General features: G+C 41.0%; 2 protein-coding genes across 2 annotated transcripts in view; one reads left to right on the forward strand and one right to left on the reverse strand.

Moving 5' to 3' along the window:
* tex2l (testis expressed 2, like) overlaps window positions 1–19,867 on the forward strand; it is a 464,619-nt gene that overhangs the window by 314,729 nt on the left and 130,023 nt on the right. The window lies entirely within an intron of this gene.
* Window positions 12,365–19,867, reverse strand: part of LOC109923457 (peptide methionine sulfoxide reductase MsrB) — a 22,761-nt gene continuing 15,258 nt past the window's right edge. Inside the window, exons 3-5 of the mRNA XM_048609656.1 lie at window positions 18,080–18,265; window positions 17,004–17,118; window positions 12,365–12,503 (exon numbers count right to left, since the gene is read on the reverse strand). Coding sequence (XP_048465613.1) covers window positions 12,478–12,503; window positions 17,004–17,118; window positions 18,080–18,265 — 327 coding nt within the window. The 3' untranslated portion in view covers window positions 12,365–12,477. The remainder of the gene's footprint in view (window positions 12,504–17,003; window positions 17,119–18,079; window positions 18,266–19,867) is intronic.

Consider the following 19,867-nt stretch of genomic DNA (forward strand, 5'->3'; position numbering starts at 1 on the left):
CAGATGCTGCCAGACCTGCTGAGCTTTTCCAGCAACTTCTGTTTTTGTTCCTGATTCATCGTATCTGCACTTCTTTCGGCTTTTCTTTGGACAAACAGGAGGCTGGAAGAACACAGCAGGCCAGGCAGCATCTGGAGGAAATGAGCAGTTAACGTCTCAGGTATAACCTTTCTTCACGCCTCATTCTTCAGGAATTGAGTGAGAGGAGAATGGGTTGACAAAGGTGTCAGTGCTGGTGCAGGTGATAGAAAGCTGGTGACGTGTTCCGGGAGGTGGGCAGCACAGAGGGCACAGAGGGTGAGCGGTGTGCGAGGTTTGGTGGAGGGCAGGGGGTGACAATAAGTAAGGGAAGATGGTACAGGAAATGATGAGAACGGTAGAGCCTGAACCTTGGTGGGAGAAGAGTGCAGTACCAGAGACCGGGGTACAGGGCATTGAAGTACCCGATCAGCCATGACCATAGTGAATGGCAGGACAGGGTCAATGGGGTTGTATGACCTATTCCAGTGCCTGTTTTCCCATTGCTGAGTGGGAGGCAGCAGAGAGGAGAAACCCTGAGACTGGCACAGCAGAGAAGATCATTGACCTTCCCACAGTACTCACTGACCATCGCTCTACTGCATTGAGGTGGCACCGAACTGGGTGGTGAACCCGCACAAGGTCTGGTGGCACAGACTCCTCTGTCATTCCTCCAGGAGAATGTCACTTCTCCTCTGCAACATCGCTCCACCCCTGACCAGGAGAATTACTATGCCATCTTTCCCTTCTCTAACGTGAATGACCGATTAGGGCAGCTTCAGAATGCCAGTGTTTATCCAGGTGTTCAGCAGCTTTTTAAGGACACAGGGGGTGTCAGTCTTTCAGTGGGTATCTGTGAGTCAGTCCAGGCTGACGTGGTACCAGTGTTGTATGTGAAGGATGAGGGGCATGACAGGTTCGGGAAGACACAACGAGAGAGCTCGTTAGGCTTCGCAGTGAAAACAAAGCCCTCAAAAAAAAACCTCAACCTAATTCAGACTAAACCAAACAACTGTAAGATTTATTAGCCCAAAACAAACGGAGATTCATCCATACAAGAAATCACCGAAGCAACAGCAGTGATGGTGAAAACACAGATTGTTTAAAGATTATAATGATGTTGTTAATGATGCAAAAATTAATATCTCAACATTTACAGTAAATATCATCGCCCCGCGTTCATTTACTGAACAATGTTGATGATGTATTGATTGAAGGGCTAATTATGATTAATATCATACTTTCAGTGCTGCATGCTGTCTTTTAGTCTGAAGAAAGAGTTATGTTAAGGTGTTGTTTTATCTGTGATGGTCTAAAGGGAGCTGGGTGGCACCAAAGGTTAAGGTCAGAGCACTGAAAGCTGAAAATGGACTGGAAATGTTTTATAGAGCACAATGTGGAGGCATTTGAAGGTGCGAATGAGAACCTTATGTTTAATGTATTGGGAAACAGGGAGTGCGGTCAATGAGGACCATAGAAGACTGGGTGTGAGGGTTGAGTGGGATTGGTGCTGGTTAGGATACAAGCAGGATGAGTTGCAGTTTATGGAACTTGAAAGATTGGGGGGTCAGCAAAGAAAGTATCAGAGAAATGAATCCTAAAGATGAGTGGAATAAATCAAAGAATTGCGGATGCTGGAATTCGGAAACAAAAACAGAAATTGCTGCAGAAACTCTGCGGGTCTGGTAGTGTCTTACTGTTTTTGCAGTGTCAGGCAAGAGTGATTCTAATGTTTCGATAGGGTGGGAAATGGGTTGTTGAGGATTGATCACCTGTCTGAGTAAACCAAAGTAACTAGTTAAACACCTTTCTCTGCCTCTTTCTTATTCTGCTTCATTGGTGTTAGAAATTACGAGCACAATTTTAACCTAACTCCTCAGACAGGGATCCCACAAGTTTGGGTAAATTGCTAAGTTTATATCCTGCCCAACAGTTTTCTCACTCGACATCATTGGGAATTTAAATCTGGAGTGGGAGGGAGACCTGATGAAATGTGATGCCAGCACACCAATGAGGGTAAGATTCACCTTGACCCTAACTCAGAAATACAAGTGATTAACATTTCATCACTTCCGTAATCAAAAAATCACACTGGCTCTGAAATTGAAAACTTTTGCAGCTGGACTGTTGCTGCTGGTAGCTTCAGTTATGAAATTTCAGACTCGGCAGACCTTCTCCAGTCCCAGTGGTCAGTTGGGGGAGGGCAAGTGAGGTGGCACGGCGGCTCAGCAGTTAGCACTGCTGCCTCACGGTGCCAGGGACCTGGCTCTGATTCCAGCCTCAGGCAACTGGCTGTTTGGAATTTGCACATTCTCCTGTATCTGTGTGCTCCAGTTTCCTTCCACAGTCCAAAGGTGTGCAGTTTAGGCAGATTAGCTGTGGTTAATGTGGGGCTGCAGGGTTATAGGGATAGAATGGGATGCTCTTCAGAGGCTCAGTGCAGACTGATAGAATCATAGAGACAGACAGCATGGAACAGACCCTTCGGTCCATGTTGCCCATGCCAACCAGATATCCTAAATTAATCTAGTCTCATTTGGCCCATATTTCTCTAAATCCTTCCAATTCGTTTACCCATCCAGATGTTGTAAGTGTGCCAAACTCCACCACTTCCTCTGGCAGCTCATTCCATACTCGCACCACCCTCTGTGTGACCCCTTAGGTCTGTTGTAAATCTTTCCCCTTGGACTCCCCTACCCAAAGGGCTGAATGGCCTCTTTCTGCACTGTAGAGATTCTATAAAGTGTGGGACGGATCCAGTAACTGCAGAAGCAGAGGGTAGGGGACTATGAGGAGGTGAGTGTAAATGCAGGCCAGTTAGAAAGCTCATCTTAGTTTTCTGGGACATGTAAAGAAGTTGTTAGAACCTTGAGTCCTGATGGTTCCTCACAGCCCACTAGCCCCCATTCCAACACATAACACCTTCCATGCTCCCTGATATTCTCAATGCCACCTTCAATAGGCACTCATCCAGTATCCAACATGAACTGCCCCTGTCTGGAAAGGGATGAGATATGGGCTACTGACGAAATTCCCCCAACATGACAGTCATGGATATTGTGACGATACTATGGCTTAAGAGATTTCAAATAGAAATTTTAAGACAGAGGTGAAGAGCTGTCTATTTGAATCTAAAAAAGCAAACAGCTTGTTCGGTCTTGGGATTGTTTTTTAAAGTTGGAACAGTAGCAGTAGCCTGAATGGGTGGGTTCAAGCTCCCATGGAACCAGGATTTTTAGTTTTAGCTTTCTGCAGTTGCTGGGATCGCGAAGCTGGATGTGAAAACTCTTATTCCTCTCTCTGTTACAGCTAAAAGCTGGGGTTCTCTTCCTGCTGCTAGAAATGCATGTGAGACAATCTATTTTCTGAATTTGCCTTTGCCAAGGGTGTGTTTACAGGATGTACTATATTGGAACAGTTAATTAGTAGTAGTTACCATATATACTATTTTGTTAAGCATTTCAATAGAGATACACTTAAGCCAATTCTTTTCTTGATTATTTTTACTCTACAGTTAAAATACAAAGTGCATTTTGCTCAATGTGAAGTAGTCTGACCAAACAAATTGCATTTGGAACGCAACACCTTACTAGTAGCTTTAAAATAAGTAAAGTTAGGGTCTAGACTATCTTCTGAATATGTTTTGAAGGGGTTGGTCTGGTCCATAAAAATAGATACAACAATTATTAGTCTGTCTGCTTTGTGACTGTTGTTCCCTCAACCAGCTAATGCATAATAATTTAAAACATTCACAATGGTTTATCAACGGATCACATCAGTTTCTGATTAGGACCATTTGACTCTTTAATTTACTGTAAGAGTTGCTTTTGTGGGGATCACCTCCAGTGAGATCAAAGGACATTTTAAGACAAAACTCAATGAAAGCCTTTTTCCAGTGGAATGCTGTGTTGAAATGCTGATCCTTAACTTACCAAAAACGTGAAAATAATCACTCAACCACTCCTCCCCCCCACCCCAGTTTCACTCTGTATAGATTGGAACTTCCCCACAAGATGCAGTAGAAGATTTATGGCTACGTTAAAACCAGTCACTCTTCAACATTGGCCAACAGCTTGTCAATATCCATGAGGTTAGGAGACGGAAATACAATATAAGCAATTGAACACTGAAAGCCATGCAAATTTAAGTGCTTCAAATATAGAATATTCAATTGGTTGGTTATAATTTAATTTGGGTGTTAGGTGTTTTGATACAGTTACCACTATATGTTTGATGTATTGAACAATGAAATTATCATTATCGTTTATTTTTTGTACAACGCTACCATCTAGTGGTTATTAACAGAGATAGCAAGAACTGCACGCACTGGAGTCAGAGATAACACAGTGTGAAGCTGGAGGAACACAACAGGCCAGGCAGCATCAGAGGAGCAGGCAGCATTAGAGGAGCAGGAAAGTTGACGTTTTGGGTCGGGACCCTTCTGGGCTGTGTTCCTCCAGCTCCACACTGTATTAACAGTATTGCTACTAGTTTTGTAATATTGGCCCGGAGTTTGCAATAGGCCATCAGTGCTCAATTATTCGCCTAATGATCCATAAACACTTAAAATCCCACTTTGACAGTTGGGGAATTTAAATTCAATTAAATGGATATATCTGGAATAAAAAGCTAACCACAGTAACAGTGATCAGAAACTTGTTTGTTAATATCCTTTAAAGAGGGGAATGCCATCTTCATTCAGTCTGGTCTGTGTTGGATTCCAGATGGTGGTTACATCTTAACTGCCCTCTGAAATGGCTCAGTGAGCTTCTCAGTTCCCAATCTGCTGTGAAGGAAATGAATTATCAAACTGAATAGGTCGTACAACGACAACTTAAATACTAGGCACGACAAATGCACATCATGCCCCATTCACCTCGAAGTTCCCCTATCACTCCAAAGTCCCACTGATTTGTCCATCAACAGTTCGACACAGTCATACTCACATACTCACAGCCAATGTCCCAGGCTCCACTATCACCATTGCTACATATGCCCTGTTCTTCTGGTAGGCAGATTCAGTAGAACTGGCTGGACAGTTTGCACTGAGTGTTACCAACAGACTCCATGCTGTATAGCCAGTTAAATATGTGTAAGGAAACTTCCTGCCAATTGTCACCAGAGAGTGGTCACACAGTGTGGTCATGAAAAGAGAGAAGTGTGAATAGAAATTTGGAGAGAGTGGGAATTTGGTTTATAAGATGGTGTAGTTTTTTTTTGTTTCCACAATTTGTATTGTCTTATGGCACTATTTCAAATCTTTTTCCACTGCTCAATACTTTGCGCAAGTGTATGAGAAACAAAACTTACAACAAACTAAAACCTCCATTTATTTATAAGATATATTAAAATAGATGGTAAATTAGGCTGTGTTTGAAATTTGTGGACAGAGGCTATCCTGAGAGAACAACAGACATCTCAGCTTTGAATAATAAAGAGCTCTTGTTAGGCTTCAGAAGAGGTTCCCCCTGTTGAATTGGTCAATAATTCAAGGTTGTAGGTTTTAAAGCAGTAACAAAAGTTGAGATAGGTGGTGATTTTTGTTTTTGTCATTCAGTCCACATTCCACGGATCATCTTCTGCCACTTTGGAAACCAAAAGCTTGAATTCACAGTATTTTTCTCTTCCTTCTAATATCAGCATTTCTGAAGGGCCCATCATTCCCTCCCATCTCCACCTCAAACACAATGGGCCACTCCTCAATAATCCTCCCTTCCCTTCCTATGGCAATTCCACACAAGTACTGGAAGTACAACATGTTCCTTTTTACCACCTCCCTTTGTGCTGTCCAAGGCTTTAAGCACTCTTCCCAGGAAATCAAGAATCTTCATGTCTATTTTTCAATTTATAAATGGTCTCCTCAATATGGAGGAGATCAAACACAGATTATGTGACCACTTTGCGGAATACCTCTGCTCAGCCCCCACGCACTAGTGGCCCGTCACTTTAATTCTTCGTTTTGATTTCTTATGTTGCTTCTTGAAGAACAGCACCTCACCTGTCAACAAAGACAAGCCTCTGCCAAATGCCACTCATTCAGGAATCGTATAGCTTCTGACCTTGATCAGGGCACTCTTCAATGGAAATTAAATGGCTCATCTTGTTTTATTAAATATTTATTTACATTGTACCTGTATCATTCAGTTAACTATTTTTGTCCAGAGCTTCAAAATGGTGCAATTGTGTCAAGTTTTTAAAGATTCCCCACGTTCTTAACTTGTCAGTCTTTCTGAGTCAGTGTTGAATTCAGTAATTTCAAACCATTACTGTTCAGGACATTTTGCTCTGATGGTGTTTTATTTTTGTTATTGGACAGCAACTATCGGTGGGTTTTTTTTTACATTTATATCTACATTTGTTTCTTGATTTGTTCCATTATTTGATACTGCTGCAGTGGAGGAACAAAAGTCCGAAGACAACAGACCCTGGCTTAGAACCCCCTTCTCCAGGAAAACTCACTCCTTCTATCCATACACCTCTAGTTCCACAACTGTTTGGTTGAGTCAGCATAGAACACACTAACCATGAGGTCAGGCAGACACCATCTTTGTTTCAAGGGACACCCAGTGACAATATTCCATTGCAATTTCTTTTCGTCTTGCACAGTCATTTGTCTTGTGTCTCCTGCTCTGACCCATCACTGACCATTCCTTGCTTTTTGCTACCCTTCCTTGCTTTGTATAATAACTGTTTACATCTCAAATTATTCCCAGTTCTGATGAAGGGAGATTGATCTGAAAAGCTAAATCTGTTTTTCTTTCAACACAGATGCCACCATACCTCCTGGGTATCCACAGCAGTTTTGTTTTAATTTCAGATTTCTGGCGCCCACATATTTTGCTCTCGTAAGGGGAGGCGATGGCCTAATGGTATAATCGCTGGACTGTAAATCCAGAGACCCAGATAACATTCTGCGGACCTAGGTTTGAATCCCGCCAAGGCAGATGGTGGAATTTGAATCCAATAAATGTCTGGAATTAAGAGTCTAATGATGACTGTGAATCCATTGCCAATTGTTGGGGAAAACCGATCTGGTTCACTAATGTCCTTTAGGGAAGGAAACTGCCATCCTTGCCTGGTCTGGCCTACATGTGACTCCAGACCCACAGCAACATGGTTGACTCTTAACTGCCCTCTGGACAATTAGGGATAGGCAATAAATGCTGCCTAGGTATTGACGCCCTCATCCCGCGAATGAATAAAAAAAGTGCCTCTCTGTCCAAACTCATTTATCTTTACACCACTTGTGGGATCTTGATGTGTGCAAACTTAGGCCCAGTTCCTTGCACTGTGGCAGAGACTAAGCATCAAAAATTACATCATCATCAGAAATGCTTTTGAAACAAAGTCAGGATCATTATGGTAAAGGAGGCCACTCAGCCCATCAAGTCCATGCTAGTTCTTTGTAGAATAATCCAGTCAGTTCCATTGCTCCCATCTTTTCCCATAATCCTAAAATTGTATTTCTCTCAAGTGCTTGTCCAATTAAGAGTCTAATGATGACTGTGAATCCATTGCTGATTGTTGGGGAAAACCCATCTGGTTCAGTAATGTCTTTTAGAGAAGGAAACTACCATCCTTACCTGGTCTGGCCTACATGTGACTCCAGACCCACAGCAATGTGGTTGACTCTTAACTGCCCTCTGGGCAATGTGGAAATCACTGATCATCTTCCACTTCGCTCAACAACAGCAAGTTCCAGGTCATTACCACCCACCACATTTTTTAAAAATTCTAGCTCAAAACTTCCCGGAATCTTCTGCCCAAAACCTCAATCTGCTCCCTGGACTTTTCTTTACCTGCCTCATCTTTACCCTTTAACAATCTTGCTCAGCTGAGATTGCTCCTTAGTCTCCACTCCCTATGAAAAACAAATTCACTTTCTTTAACCTAACCTCATAGCTAAATCCCTCATCCCAGAAACCAATCTGATAAACCTCTGCATTCTCTCAAAGATTTCTCATCCTTCCTAAAATGTGGTCATCAGAACCATATGAAGTACTCTAGGTGGGACCTAAATAAGCTACTTAGGTTTGGTGTAACTTCCATAAGACTATAAGACATAGGAGCAGAAATTAGGCCATTCGGCCCAAGTCTGCTCCACCATTCAATCATGGCTGATGAGTTTCTCAACCCCATTCTCCCCATAACACTTGATTCCCTGGGTAATCAGTAACCTATCTATCTCTGTCTTAAATATAAATATACTAAAATGACCTGCTCTCCACAGTCTTCTGTGGCAGTGAATTCCATAGATTCACCACTCTCTGGCTGAAGAAGTTTCTCCTTATCTCCATTCTAAAAGGTCTTCCCTTTACTCTAGGGTTGTGCCCTCAGGTCCTAGTCTCTCCTACCAATGGAAGCATCTTCCAAACATCCACTCTGTCCAGGCCATTCAGAATTCTGTAAGTTTCATTTAGATACCCCTTCATCCTTCTAATCTCCATCAACTATAGACACAGAGTCCTCAAACATTCCTCATATGTTAAGCTTTTCATTCCTAGGATCATTCTTGTGAACTTCCTCTGGCCCCACTTCAGGGCCAGTACATCTTCCCAAGGTGTAGGGCCCAAAATTGCTCACAATACTCCAAAATGTGGTCTGACCAGAGTTTATAAGGCCTCAGAAGTACATTCCTGTTTTTATATTCTAGCCCTCTCAAAATAAATGCCAACATTATATCTGCCTTCCAAACTACCAACTCAACATGCAAGTTTACCTTAATTCAGATTTCTGAATTTTCTCCCCATTTAGAAAATAGTCCATGCCTCTATTCTTCCTACCAATGTGCATGACCTCTGCGTTGTATTCCATCTGCAACTTCTTTGACCACAATCCTAATCTGTCTGAATCCTTCTGCAACCTCCCCAACTCCTCAATACTACCTGTCCCTCCACCTATCTTTGTATTGTCTGCAAATTTAGCCAGAATGCCCTCAGTTCCTTCATCTAGATAATTAACGTACAAAGTGAAAAGTTGTGGTCCCAACACTGACCCTTGTGGAACACTACTGGTCACTGGCTGCCATCCTGAGAAAGACCTTTTTCACCCCACTCTCTGCTTTCTGCCAGACAGCCAATCTCCTATCCATGCTAGCACCTTGCCTCTAACACCATGGGCCCTTATCTTACTCATCAGCCTCCTGTGCATCACCTTGTCAAAGGCCTTTTGGAAGTCCATGTAGATAACATCCATTGGTTCTCCTTGGTCTAACCTGCTCATTACCTCCTTAAAGAATTCTAACAGATTTGTCAGGGACGATCTCCCCTTGATGAAGCTGTGCTGACTTTTCCCTATTTTACCGTGCACTTCCAAGTATTCAGAAATCTCATCCTTCACAATGAACTCTCAAATCTTACTAACAACTGAGGTCAGGCTAATCAGCCTGCTATTTCCGTCTTTTGCTTTATTCCCTTCTTAAATGGGTTGGGGGTCACATTAGCAATTTTCCAGTCCCCAGGACTCTGCCTGACTCCAGCGATTCCAGAAAGATCACCACTATCTCTTCAACTATCTCCTTCAGAACTCTGGGTGTAGTCCATCTGGCCCAGGTGATTTAATCCACTTTCCAACCTTTCAGTTTTTCTAACACCTTCTCCTTGGTGACAGCCACCATGCTCACTTCTGCCCCCATCGCCCCCAGCTCTCTTGAATTTTAGGATATTATTTGTATCTTCTCCCTTGAAGACTGACACAAAGTGCTTATTCAGTTCCTCAGCTATTTTTTTGTTCCCCATTACTACTTCTCCAGCCTCATTTTCCAGTGGTCCAAGGTCCACTTTTACTTCTCTTTTTCCCTTTATATATCCAAAGTAACTCTTGCAATCTTCTTTTATATTACTGGTTAGCTTACCCTCATATTTAATCTTCTCCCTATTTCTTTTTTCATTGCTACTTCTGTAATCAACACCTGTATTTATGAAGTCTAGTACCTCCTTTACTTTGTTAAACATTCTTTCAACATGCCTTGCCAACTTCAAAGATCAATGTCCCTGAACTGCTAGGTCTCTGTGTCCATGTAACTATCAGACCATAAGAAATATCTCTCTATACCCCTTCTGCCAAAATGCATCACCTTATATTTCTCGATGAAATTCTACTTAGGCACCTGTCTGCCTGCTTTGCAGACTATCAGCCCTTTAGTAGTCCACTGATGTCCTTATTGCCTGCCACACCTTCAAATGTGCAATACTGGCAAATTTTGAAATTTCTCCACTTTCCAATATGCAAGTCATTTATATATTGCAAAGACAGCAGTGGTCCCAGCACTAACCCTTGCAGAACACTTGTGTCTTATATTTTCCAGCCTGTTTACTATGGCTCATTGATTATTGTCCTTACAGTCTAAGAATAAGGGACAAGCCATTCAGGACTGAGATGAAGAAGAAATTCTTCATTCAGAGAGTTGTGAACCTGTGGAATTCTCCCCCACAGGAAGCTGTTGAGGCCAGTTCATGAGATATATTCAAGAGGGAGTTGAATGTGGCCCTTGCGGCTAAAGGAATCGAGGGGTATGGGGAGAAAGCGGGAATGGGATACTGAGATTACACAATCAGCCATGATCGTATTGAATGGTGGTGCAGGCTCGAAGGGCCTACCCCTATGCCTATTTTCTATGTTAAGACAATGTTTTATCCAAACTGACTGATCATCTTAATCCACAAATCTCAATGCTGTCAAAAGCTTTCTTGGAATTCATATAGACAACATCCAATGCAGTCCTTCATAAATCTTCAGTTATTGTTTTTTCCCCCAATTATTTATTAAATCTCCTCCCAACTAATGTTAAACTGATTTGCCTGGAATGACCATGAAATGTCCTTTCACCAATCCTCAAACAAGGGTGTCACATGTCAGTACAGCAAAAGTTGAATAGTCACTTCCACTAACATTTTATCAGCACCTTATTCCTGAGTAAGCACTGATACAAAGTATTCACAAAGTATTCTAATCTTGCCTCTGAGAATTTACTGTATCACATTCTTTCTATGGACTCCACCCTGCTAGCCACTTACGATTTATGTGAATCATGCTGAGGTTGTGAAAATTGGCATACAAGTTCCTTGTTTTGACGTTATGCAGCTGGTTCCTACTCACAGACATTACTGACTTGCAGATCACATTAAAGATTGTAATGTTTGTAGTCAGTGTGTTCTTCAGCAGCACAATGACTGTCTGGCCTTGTACATGCTGGAGTTCAAAGTCATTAACTAATGCCAGGTCAAAATGAGCTTTTCCTTTGATTTCAAAGTGATATTGCATATGATTCATTTGTTCCATTCTGTATGCACCACCTCACCTCAATTTTCTCTCTTCTGCTGACCTTCCATTGTTGTATGGTTCAACTTGTGCAAGCAGTACTCCAGAACCTCACTACATTGTCAGTTTTCATCTGAACCCAGACAATGCACACTGCCAGACCCCACCTTCACCAATGGCCAGTGCAAACTGATATCCACCCTGGCTGCAGAACCACCACGGGACCGAGATGCTATATGAACTTCAACAGTAGTGAATCTACCCTCTGAATTATCAGGCAACTTCATTCCTTCTGTGTCGCTGAATAATTTGTTTCCCACTCTCATTAAAGTTGCTTCATGTTAAAAACGCCCAATGCAAGTGATCGAAAGCAAAGCATAACCATTGGTAAAAGAAAAGACCCATAAATAAACAGCAGGATTTAAAACAGGTTTTAATTTAGAAAAATCTAGTATATATGTTGTGCATTTAAAATCCAACCTGAAATATTTACTTTAAGTATAGGGTTAAAAAGAATCTGTAAGATAAAGAAAGCCAGTGGTCAGAGATTTCCCTCCACAATTTCCAGCATTAACACCAAGAAGTGGTCACAAAACTATAATTTACGGATTTATGGACCATAATACCTTCTAACCAATGAATTTCCCAAATTAATCCATTTTCTGTGAAATTTCTATCAGAATTAAAAACAGCCACTTTAATACAGTATATAAATGTTTAGCTAAAGCGATAGTTGTTTGGTGACATATTGCAAAATATGTTATTTTCCTACAGTCACAAGTAACATTTACTTTAAATTTTGTCTTATGTACTTTAGCTATCTTTGTGACACATTATTTGAACTAGTTAAGCCTGCTTTCTGCTGCAAAATCTCAAAGAACAAAACATCTGCTATTGCAGCAACTTTTTCCCTATTTCCATATCGTGCTTTGCTTGACATTTTTAAAAGATTAGTTGATGTTTAAAATGAAGTCCAACTTACTTAATACAAGTATTTTTGTCAGTGTAATCATATAAGTATCTATTTTCTGGACATTCAAGGAAGGGTTTATCCAGAAAACTTCATGTAATGACCAACCATCAAAAATACCATGTCAAGGACATTTTATTCGCTACTTCCAGATGAAACAGAAATTCTTCGCTATTTAAAGAAACAAACAGATCTCAGTTGATCAATAAAAGATTGGTTCCATGCTCGCCTTATTTTTCCTCAAGAGGTCCATTGACTGCAAATGAAACAAAAACAATTAATATACCGCACAGCTTTTATCATCATTTGCACTCTATTGATAACGTGTTAGTTTTAATAGGTTTATGAAAATTCAAAATTAAGTTCAGTAAAAAATCTTGTTCTTTAAATCCAGCCAAATTGGATATAAAAGCAGGAATTTTGCTAAGCAACTTTGCGTTATTCTTATTTGCATCTATACAATGATGACTAGAATAATTCTATTGAATGACTGTACTTGCCACACAAATATGTTAATACATAATTAAATCTCAACGAATACAGCTTTGCAAGTTTACAGACATTCGAAAATACAAACAGTACTACTTAAGAGTTAAACACTCAAGTAAATCAAAGCAAAACACAAAAAGGTTAAAAAAATGCACATGAAGCCTTAATTCCATCTTTACACTCTAAATGCAATGAAAGCTGCAATACTCTGTATTAAATTAATGTGATAAGTTTAAGACAATAACAGAAGTGTTAAGATTGAACTACCGGTGATAAAGGCTTCTCTCTCAAAATGTGTATTTTAAAAGACCCGTTGTCGCTTGCTCCAAATCAGTTTGCTGGAGTTCAACAGGACGACTTAGCTATCACCACACCCTTATACAGTCTTGCAACTTTTCAGGAATGAAAATCTAGATTTGTTGAGTCATTTCTTACAATTCATTTCTCCTATATTGGGGTTAAGTCTATAAAAGAACATAATAAGAGCAGGACGACATTCAAGCCACTTGCCTGCAATGTGGAACCCTACTAATTCCTTTTGGAAAACCCAATATGCTAGGTCATACTTATTTTCCCTGGTTACATCCTCAAAAAAAAATCCAATACTTACTTACAATATTCTTTCATGACCTGTGAACTTCCCTTGCGAGGCTAGCATTTGTTGCCCATCCCGAACTGCACAAGAGCAATTAAGTGTCAACCACATAGGAGTCAAATCTAGGCCAGACCAGGCAAGGATGGCAGATTTCCTTCATTAAAATGATATTTTTTGAACTAGATGGATTTTTACGACAATCAACGATAGTTATTATGGTCACCCCTTCCAGATTGATTAATTGACTTTAAATTCACCAGCTGCCATGGTGAAATGATTTCTCTTCCATTAAATCATGTTGACGCTACCTGATCACATTATGATTTTCTGAGTGCAAAACACCTTATATGGATTCTAACATCCCTCCAAAATTAAATATCAGACTATTTAGCAAAACTCCCTACTTTCTCTCTACTTCTATTCCAGAATAGTAGTATTACAATGTTCACTCTGCTACGATGTTTCCAGAACCTGAGGAATTTTGGAAGGTCACAACCAATGCATCTAATATCTCAGCAGATTCCTTTTTCTGTTCTTTTCCTCACTTCTTTCTTCTTGGTGACAAATCTGAACTCCCAGCCTCAGTGTGGACTGGGACTCCCAGCCTCAGAGTGGACAAGGCGAGGCGACCTCTCAGTACGGGGTGGCGGTCTCCCAGCCCAGCGTGACTGCCCCACCAGTGGCCCAGCACAGCAATCTCTGAGTGCCACGTGGTGGTCTCTTGGCCTGGCATGGTGGTTTTTCAGTCCAGTGTAGTCTCAGCCTGGACGTCCATTCTCAAGAGGATTCGAGAGCAGTCTCCCAGCCTCAAGAACCTCAAGGTGAAGCCCGGCACCGTCTGGAGTTAAGGCCAGGTGCGGACTGGAGGCTAGATGTCGGCATGGACTCAGATGAAAGGACTATTTTTCTGACCATTTTATTTTTCTATTTTCTAATTCATCCCTACAATCTGTAATGCTGGACTTTTTATTTCTTTGTTTTTCTAAAATATTTTTTCCAAAGAACCTTGTACTGAAAAATCTGTGCCTGGCTACCTTTGTACCTAAGATGGTGCCTTAAGCAGTGACTTGTAAACTTTTCACTGTACTCATTTGATTCCCTGTGACAATGAAGCTAATTCAATTCAATTTCTCTTCTGGGTCACCAGGTCAAGGACCATCAGATCCTGGGGATCCATCAGCTTTTAATTCCTTTAGTTTCTCCAGTACTTTTTCTCTACTAATGTTATCCCCTTGGTTCGTCACAATTTTCAGTACACTTTTATATCTTCAGCGGAGAAGGCAGATATAATATTTGTGTAATGTCTCTTATTTTCTATTTTCTGATTCTTACACTTACTCTTTGCTGATTCATTTCCATGATTTGTGATACTTCGTTTCTGTCTCTGTGATCAAAGCTAGAGTTAGTTCCTTGTAAGGTGCAGTACGACTTATGACTCACTGCAGAGTTTAGGAATGATTTCATTTCACTTGATTGGTTGTTTTCACTTAAGATTTCAGTGATCACAGTTCTATTAGTCTTGAAATAATTATGGAAAAGGATAGAACTGTTCAAAAAAATTAAAGTTCTAAATTGAAGTAAGGCCAATTTTGATGGTATTAGGCAGGAACTTTCAAAAGTTGATTGAACTTTGAATCATAGCCTCCCCCAATGTAAATTTGAGACAACAGGGCCCTGAGCATTGATTCTAAGGCAGACCATGCACTACTCACTAGATTCTCAATACAAAAGTTTCAAAACAAACATGTGCTCCTTCCTAAACCACAGACAGATTCTTATTGTTGGCTTTATCCAAGATTTCTTGAAAATTAAGTTTAATTTATCATTGGAGTTCTGTAGTTCACCTGCCACTCACCCCCGCCCCCCAAAACAAACAAGAAACTTCATTGGGTAGGAATTTCCCCTGTAGATTTATGCTTGCTTCTGTAAAACTAAGTTAGATCAAATTTATTAAACAACTGATTTAAGTTTAACAACTATTGTGAAGTCAATGGAGCTGTATTTGCCAGGTTTGCTTTGTGACCTTATTTTGAAAACAGGATCATAATATAGTCATGCCCCCTATTGTTCCCTGCTTTGGCAATTCCAAATTTTGTACATGTGCTGACTTTCTTCCCTAACATGGAATCAAATGCGAAGTTGCAAGTTGCTCCAAGATACATGCACTGCTTCCGTCACTTGACATAGTGAAAATGACGAGCAGTCACAGCAGTGTGAATGTACCGAAACAATAGGTGGCACTTTGTCCACAACACTTTTGTGTTGTAACATTGTACGAAAGGCTGCCTGAAGCGCAAAGAGGTTAGCAGCTCAGAATTCGAATACAGGGATAAAAAAGGTTGCACAACGTTTTGAGGGAATGGAGAAAGCTCTCTCAATGTTCCTTAACCCAACTTCACCCTGTCTCCCCTCCATTCTTTACATAATCAGTGTTCATTTTAATAGAACATTGTTTGTAGTGTGATAACATAAATTTCTTCAATATAGATATTCGATCATGCATGTTGTTTTGCAATATCGATTTAAATATGTTGTTCTCTGTAAAACCAACAACAGTTGCATTGCCACATTTAACCCTTATCCTCTGATTCAGCAAAACACAGGAACTCCACAAAGTAAGGGTATCAGGCAGCTTTGTTGGCAGAAAACTAAAAATAGGTAACAAACTGACATGGCAACATTAACTGCCACAGAAAATAAAGAGATTATTGCAAACAGAGCCACTATTATTTTTCAAAATTACTTCCACTGAAATATTCAAACAAACATACAACATGTACAGTAACAAGAGTTTTTTTTAAAAGGCAAATTCAGTTTTGTTGGTAATAGGAAGAAAAATGACAGTTTTTGAAAAGTTCTGAATAGTAGCACGGGAATTTTATGAAGCACAGTAATTTGTCTCCAACTTACTATTCTTTACTGAGGGTTTCATTTACAAAACTGGCTTAGGTCAAGGGGATTCACATTTATAGAGTCATAGAGATGTACAGCATGAAAAAAGACCTTTTAGTCCAACTCATCCATGCCTACCAGATATTCTAAGTAACTCTGATCCCATTTGCCAGCATTTGGCCCATATCCCTCCAAACCCTTCCTATTCATATACCCATCCAGGTGCCTTTCAAATGTTGTAATTGTACCAGCCTCCACCACTTCCTCTGGCAGCTCACTCCATACACGCACCACCCTCTGCGAGAAAATGTTGCCCCTTAAGTCCCCTTTAAATCTTTCCCCTCTCACCTGAACCCTATGCCCTCTAGTTTTGGACTCCCCCACCCCAGGGAAAAGGCCTTGCCTATTCACCCTATCCATGCCCCTCATGATTTTATAAACCTCTATAAGGTAACCTCTCAGCCTCTGATGCTCCAGGGAATATATCCCCAGCCTATTCAGCCTCTCCTTATAGCTCAAACCCTCCAACCCTGGCAACATCCTTGTAAATCTTTTCTGAGCCCTTTCAACCCTCTCGGAAGGAGACCAGAGTTTCATGCGGTACTCCAAAAGTGGCCTAACCAATGTCCTGTACAGCTGCAACATGACCTCCAAGCTCCTATATTCAACGCACTGACCAAATGTAAAATAAATAGGAAAAGAAAAACAAACTGCATTAATGAAGCTACCTTTCTTCATCCATATGGATGCTATAAACTAAATTCGTCACAATCCACATACCTTTGGGGACAAATTTCAACGAGCTGCTGAATATTCAGAAACGTGACTGGCCCGGTTTAGGCCCATCATTGAGGAACTCATGGCCAAGTCCATTCCCACACTTTCCACAAGAAACCTGAAACAGAGACATTTTAAAGATGTTGCAACAATACATTTTCTTCAACCCAATCAAAACCATTTTATGCAAACTTGCCAAAAGATGGTAGTTACTGCAAAAGAGGTAGAGTTTTGTCGCAAGCAGCTTTGGAGGTGTGTAATTAAGCAGGAGAGCAACATTCACTAATTGCGCATATTTACTGCAAATTCAGTGATAACAATAAATCGATGCACAGTTTATCATACCTTAGCTTAATCTAAAATCACATATTCTCTTCTTGCTCCCTGCCTTTTTCTCTTTTATAGCAAACTAGTAAACAAGGAACAAACCAGATGAGGAACAGTCAAAAGCACTGCCAGAATGCCTATTCCAAAAACAGGGAGTTATGTACTTTCTTCTCCTTGCATTCTCTGCCTGAAGGCAGATCTGACTGACTGTGCTGCCTTGTTCAACACTGGTAGTGCAAATCCTACTTCATCCCAAGCCCGAACACTGATCTTAGCACCAATTTGACCCACACCAGCCATCCAGCCAATTGAACTAACAAACACCCAAAGACTCAGAGTTGACATGGCAACATACAATTACCCTTTCTTATTGCAATCTGGAGGTTTGGTTAATGATGGTCGAGGTTCCAATAACTTTCTATCACACAGCTAACTGCAAATATTTCTCATTCTTACTCACCTGCTAATGGCGTGTGTTGGAAGGATCTGCAAGTCAACATTCAACCTACTCAACAGTACTTTTTTCATCCATCAAGTCCTGGAGTGGGACTTGAACCTGAATCTTTTGGCTCAGAGGCAGGACACTACCCACTTCACCACAAGATTTCAGTTCTTTTAAGTATATTAAAAGCAATGTCACAATGGAGTGGCCATTTCAATGCTGAGTCTGGTTCAGAATAGGCAAATCCAAATATTAGCAGTCATATATATAATCTTACATTTTCCACTTACTACCATGTTTGACAACATACCTTTAGGGCATTCTCTGTCTCTTTTCTTTTAGACAGACTGTCTGGATGAATCGTTTCAGTAAAAGCAGGCCATGGTGAGGAATGGTTATATTTAGCTTTACTTGAAAACAATTCATACCCACACTTTGAACAGATGTATATCCCTGTATTGAAAACAATGGTTAAAGTCTTACCTGGTCTGCAAAACTGAACAGGAACAATAACATTTACAATAAAATTTAGATCAATGACAGAAATATAAACGTTTCCGCATCACTAGAAATAAATGTTGTCAGACAAAATTGCAGTTTTCCAACGTCACTTTGCACATGTACATTTGTTTTTAACCTTAAGTTATAAAATTTTATCAGGGCAAATTTCCTTTAAGGTTCCAACTTGCCCCAGCTCAAAACTTGCATCATTTAGTCGTTTCTCTGCCATTTCCCTCTCTGATATCAACTTGCCCATGACGCCCACTTCCTACTCCATCATACCCATCTGTGCTGAACTACTGACCACGCACAACCCCTGCAGGCCAAACACTATTTCACTCCTTTCAACTTAGTTCATTGTATTTGCTCCTGCACACTGGGTAGACCAAACACAAATAAACTGGGCAACTACCTTCTGGAACATGACCACTCAGTCCACAAACGTGGTCCCGAGTTTCTAGCTTCCTGCTATTTTAATTTGCACTGTTAAAATAAAGCACAAAGGGCAACATCTCACATTTCAATTAGGCTGGATAGGGGAAAAAAAACCTGTGCCCATTGGCAAAAGCTTCCAGAAGCAGAGGAAAAACCTACTGAAGACTGCAAGGGGATAAGGGAATTGGGATTTGGGAAGAAGGATCAGGCTTTGGGAAATTGGAATTTGGGTTCGGAGAATTTGGATGAAGAATCTGGATTTGGAGAATTGGGATATGGGGTTGTCTTTTGATGAATTGGAATACAGGATTTGGGATTTGATCAATTAGGCCTGGATACAGGGAAACTGGGATATAAGAATAGGGATTGAGATACAGGGTTTGGGATACAAGATTTAGATTTGGGGAACTGGGAAACTGGATTTGGAATGCAGGATATGTGGTCTGGAGAACTGAGATAGCAGGTTTGAGATATAGGAAACAGGATTTGGAGGTGTGGAAGAAGGGAATTTGGATACCAGACAAAGGATATAGGATACAGGGTCCGGGGATTTGGGAGACGGGGTTCAGGAGGCAGTGCTTGGGGATTTGGGAAACAGGGACTGAGGATTCGGGTACGAGGGTTTAGGATTCAGGAGACAAGGTTTGAGGATTTGGAATTTGGGAGATGAGGTTTGGGGATTTTGGAGACAAGGTTTGCGAATTTGGGAGGCGGGGCTTGGGGTACCGGATTTAAGGATTTGGAATTTGGAGATGGCATTTGGGAATTTGGGACATTGAGTGCAGGGTTTGGGGATTTGGATGTGGGATTTGAGGATTTGGGATACGGGATACAGGAAACAGGACATGGAGATTTGGAAGAGGGGATTTTAGATATGGGACACAGAATAAAGGATACAGGGTCTAGGGATTTGGGAAATGGGGCTTTGGTGATTTGGGAGACAGGACTTTGGGAAACGGGGATGGAGATTGGGGATTTGGGATATGGGTTTTGGGATACATGGAGATTCGAGATGGGGCTTTGGGAGACAGGGTTTTGGGTCTTTGGGAGAAGGAGATGGGGATTGGGGATGGGATAAGGAGAGAGGATTTTGGGTTTGAGGATTTGGGACGGGGATACAGGGTTTGGGGATTTGGGACATGGGATGGGGATACAGGGTTTG

The sequence above is a fragment of the Rhincodon typus genome, chromosome 21, assembly GCF_021869965.1.
Source record: "Rhincodon typus isolate 14 chromosome 21, sRhiTyp1.1, whole genome shotgun sequence".
Lineage (NCBI taxonomy): Eukaryota > Metazoa > Chordata > Chondrichthyes > Orectolobiformes > Rhincodontidae > Rhincodon > Rhincodon typus.